The 4,722-nt window shown below is 46.1% G+C and overlaps 1 protein-coding gene across 1 annotated transcript in view; it reads left to right on the top strand.

Moving 5' to 3' along the window:
* chad (chondroadherin) overlaps positions 1 to 3,309 on the top strand; it is a 23,235-nt gene extending 19,926 nt beyond the window's left edge. Inside the window, exons 5-6 of the mRNA XM_061230564.1 lie at positions 77 to 222; positions 3,151 to 3,309. Coding sequence (XP_061086548.1) covers positions 77 to 218 — 142 coding nt within the window. The 3' untranslated portion in view covers positions 219 to 222; positions 3,151 to 3,309. The remainder of the gene's footprint in view (positions 1 to 76; positions 223 to 3,150) is intronic.
* The last annotated feature ends 1,413 nt before the right edge of the window (positions 3,310 to 4,722 follow it).

Here is a 4,722-nt window from a genome sequence, read left to right on the forward strand (position 1 = left end):
CTAAAAGCAGGAATTCTCGGGCTAATCCTAAAAGCAGGAATTCTGGGGTTAAGCCTGTCCCTTTTCCCGGGCTCAGGTGGATGGATTCTGGCCGACACCGGCCCGATGGGATCTGCTCTGCCCCGTCCCAGCAGAAGGGGAAACAGGTCCGGGACAGCTCCGCCTTCAGCAGCTGCCGGGTCAAGCCCAACAGAACCAGGAAGGGAACGCGCCATTGAGCAGGTAACCAATGAGGATGCAGCGGCAGCAACCAATCAGGGCTGTGCTTTTCTCTCTCCCTCTCTTTCTCTCTTTTCACATTCTCCTGTTTAATTTTTGTGTTTCATTCTTTTTTGTATTTGGGTGGAGAGGAATATGGAAATTTTTCTGGTTCTGTGAAAATAAGTTGCTGCTCATATATCGACCTGTTGATGCTCTGAGTGGTTAAAATAAAGTACGATCAAACGTCTCTCTTTCCCTCTATCTCATAACCTCTCCCTTTCTGTGTTACTGAGTCAACTCACTTGATTGAATTCAGAAATTGATCCTCCACTCTTGACCCCTGCAGATTATATTTTTATAGCACCTCAATGCCCAAGGTGGGCCAAAGCAGGCCAGTCCTAGGACAAACACAAACCTTTGATGGACAAACATAAACATTGAGAGCAGCAAAAGGCTGAGCAAGATCAGACACCTGCATCAGCTGATTGTGTACGAATCCTTTTACACACAATAAGAACCGAAACTTTGGAGAGCCGTACTCATCCAAAGGCACCACCACACAGACCTGACCTGACATGTAGTGGCAAATGACAACACTGCAAAAAATGGCTGCCTTATAACAAGCATTTTTAGTGACGATTTCTCACCCCACTGGCAATTCTTGAAAGTACTCTCACCTCATTGGCAGTTTAATTTGTCTCATTTCGCAAAAAAGTAATGAAAATAAGATTTTATGTCTAAATATAAGACTAAGATACTTGTTAGACTGACTTATCTTTTGTTTTTTGCACTGAACATCGCATTGCACCGCTTTGCACCGTCGGCTGTCTTCCAAGTGAAATCAAACGAAATGAAGCATAGCAGGCACTACAGAAAGGGCTTTTAAATATGCTCATACTTTAAGTTACTGACAGCTAAATGCTCCCGTGCTGATATTTGCAGTTTTTCGAGGCGAGTACCCTCCCCCCCCGTCCCCCGCCGACGCTCCGTACAGACGGGACGCTCCTGTCCGTCTCCATAAGAGCCTCTTTCAGGAGCGCGTCGGGAGCCGATGGCGTTCCCAGAGGGGAACGGTGTTTGTTTTGGAGGCCCCCACCGCCGCACACACAGTCAGCTTATTCCCCTCGGCTCTGAAGGGCTGGGCTTTGCATTTTAAAATGAGCAAGAAAAAAAAATGTTTTGAGAAATAATAATAAATAAATAAAAGCAACATGGAGAAGTACCAGTGTTGCTGGTTCACTGGCTTTGCTTGCGGAGCAGCCTGTAGACTAGTGGATAAGGTACATGACTGGGACAGCCTGTAGGCTAGAGGCTAAGGTACATGACTGGGACAGCCTGTAGCCTAGTGGCTAAGGTACATGACTGGGACAGCCTATAGCCTAGTGGCTAAGGTACATGACTGGGACAGCCTATAGCCTAGTGGCTAAGGTACATGACTGGGGCAGCTTGTAGACTAGTGGCTAAGGTACATGACTGGGACAGCCTGTAGCCTAGTGGCTAAGGTACATGACTGGGACAGCCTGTAGCCTAGTGGCTAAGGTACATGACTGAGAGAGTCTATAGCCTAGTGGCTAAGGTACATGACTGTGACAATCTGTAGCCTAGTGGCTAAGGTACATGACTGGGGCAGCTTGTAGACTAGTGGCTAAGGTACATGACTGGGACAGCCTGTAGCCTAGTGGCTAAGGTACATGACTGGGACAGCCTGTAGCCTAGTGGCTAAGGTACATGACTGAGAGAGTCTATAGCCTAGTGGCTAAGGTACATGACTGTGACAATCTGTAGCCTAGTGGCTAAGGTACATGACTGGGACAGCCTGTAGCCTAGTGGCTAAGGTACATGACTGGGGCAGCCTGTAAACTAGTGGCTAAGGTACATGCCTGGAAGCCAGAAGGTTGGTGGATAAAGCCTTGATGTAGCCATGATAACTGTCCGTTGCTTTGGATGAAATCTTCAGCTAAATAACTGTAATGTTTCTATTGTGACCTCCAGTGCACCAGAATAATTTACTTTGGCCTGTCTAGACCCATGTTTGGACTTGGGGCAGTAGAGTTTTGGTTGGGCCAGCACCATGGATTTCCTGTTGGGAGTCTTGAGGGTGAGAGGCCATTCCAGTCTCTCCCTCCAGCCATTCCAATCATTCTGGTGCATTTTTCTTTTCTTTTTCTTCCATTCTCCCTCCCTCTCACAGAACCCTCTTTCTGCTGTGCCTCTGCTGCTTTCAGCTACTTGTGGAAAGTATAAATTGTGGACTTGACTTGAATTATGTTTAAATATTCCCACAGTTAATTTTTATTTTATTTTTTTAAACAGTTAAATAATGAAACAGAATGCGGTCTACCCTATCTTTGGACATTGATTAATCTTAAGCCCATTTTCCACCAAACAGTTTTACGGTTTTAGAGCGTCTTTAGAAGAAAGTTTTATCGGATTGAACTGTCCAGTTTTAGAACGTCTGCTCTCGGCGCCTGGCGTTTCGGAAACTGAGCGTGTCAAGTCTTAAGCCCGGAGTTTCAGAATAATTAGTGATTTCACGTTAAAGCCTTGTCTCCACCGAACAGCGAAGACGAGACCAGACAAGACTGGAGAATCTCAAAAAGTTCGCGAGTATTGGCAATCCACACCAAAATGCCGAGTAAACAAATACACGACTGCTTCCATGACGACCAGAGTTAACTGACGTTAAATCACAAATAGTGGACTGCCAAGTCCATACCATATATAAAGAATAGGTCCATACTCGCGGACGTTGTGAGATTTAAACACGGACGTTCCGAGATTTCTCTAGTCTTGTCTCGTCTCGTCTCGGCTGTTTGGTGGAGACTGGGCACCTGTGATTTTTCTCCCTACTGTTGTCCGGCACGGCGCCCCACATCCTGGCACAGTGTGTCGCGGTGGTGGTTTCCCTAGCGAACACCCGGCTGATTGACTCCGTTTCTGTTTCCACAGCAGGGGCTGGGGAAGATGGTCCTGGTGACCAGCTAACGTGTGCGGAGGAAGGAAACAAAGCTAACTGCTACTCAAACACTGTCCGTCCCAATCTCCACCTCTCTCTTACACACAGACACACACAGCCATGCACGCACACAGATACACGCACCCACACACACGCACACGTAAAACTGTTATAGAATTGTCAACAAAACTGATTAAGCTAATTTTACAGTTTTATTATTCTTTAATCTAATATATAAATAATAACTGTAATGTAATGTAATGAATGAACATTTTATACTTTTACAAAATTAAACAAAACCCATGAAAATGCATGCTCTATTTTTATAAAAGCAGGAAAGTCAGTATTGTGTGTTAATGCAGCATCCTGGGAGTTGTAGTTTTATATATAACCAAATCTCCTGTAATTTTCAAGCTTTTATATCTCTGACACTCATTTGCAGTGCCATCATGATTTTGTCCATGATTTTGTACCTAAGGCCACAGTGCTTGGGCTTTGGGTGACAGGAAGTTGTGGCAAGCTCAGTCACTTAAACTTGGTGAACTTCCCGACTGAACTAGCCCCACTCCAATTCCGTACCCATCTGTAGCTGTGTGCTTAACCTTGGGATCAATCTGCATCACGGTAAATCACAGCACACACACACACACACACGCGCACTCACACACAAACACTTTAATCCTCCCTTTCATTGCCGAGGAATTTGTCAAGCGTCTCCCAGTCTCCACTTCTGTCAGGCGGCCATGTTTACTCTCTCTCTCTCGCTCACTCGACCTGCAGCCAGCCACACCCCCTCACCCCTCGGGACCCTGTCACTCGCTGTCATGGTAACGGCCCGTGTAAATGCTGCAGAAGGCCCTGCTTTGGGTTTGTTATGACGGGTCATTCTAAGTGGTTTGCAGGAAACTTCCTGTGAGAAATTTCTGCTTGGACTGTTAACCCCCCACCAGACCCCGCACCCCCTCCCCAAAGCACAACTGGGACCTGTTCTCTCTCCCTCTCCTCGTGAACTCTGACCCCCCCTCCCACAAAAAAGAGAAAGAGTTCCTGAAAACCTCCCAAAAAACTGCAGACTCTTTTGACGACACCGATGATGGATCACATGCTTACTCAAAACCAGGGGTGGGCAATTCCGGTCCTGGAGGGCCGGTGTGTATGCAGGTTTTTGTTTCCATGAATTACCTTAACTAAATGAACTAATTGGCTGCATGGACCAACACTGGTTCAGATTAGATCACAGTACACAAGAGCTTCGGCTGTCATTCAAGAAATGTCAGATGGCATAAAAGGCTAATTATGTAATTAAGGCCACAAGTTGGTATGAAATCCAGAAATGGATGCAGCCCTCTTTGCCCACCTCTGCTCTAAACCATCTCAACAAAAGTGCATTGAGCTCAATGGCTGTTAAAAGATAAAATCTGCCACACACACTTTCAGAAATACGAAGCTCGAGAAGAAACCAGACTGTTGGAAGAAAATGTGTTTGGCCAGGTTGATATTTCTCACCCTACCAGAGAGACATGGTGTCCTGTGACCCTACTGGAAATATGTCAGACCCATTTGAA

The sequence above is a fragment of the Conger conger genome, chromosome 2 (assembly GCF_963514075.1).
Source record: "Conger conger chromosome 2, fConCon1.1, whole genome shotgun sequence".
Lineage (NCBI taxonomy): Eukaryota > Metazoa > Chordata > Actinopteri > Anguilliformes > Congridae > Conger > Conger conger.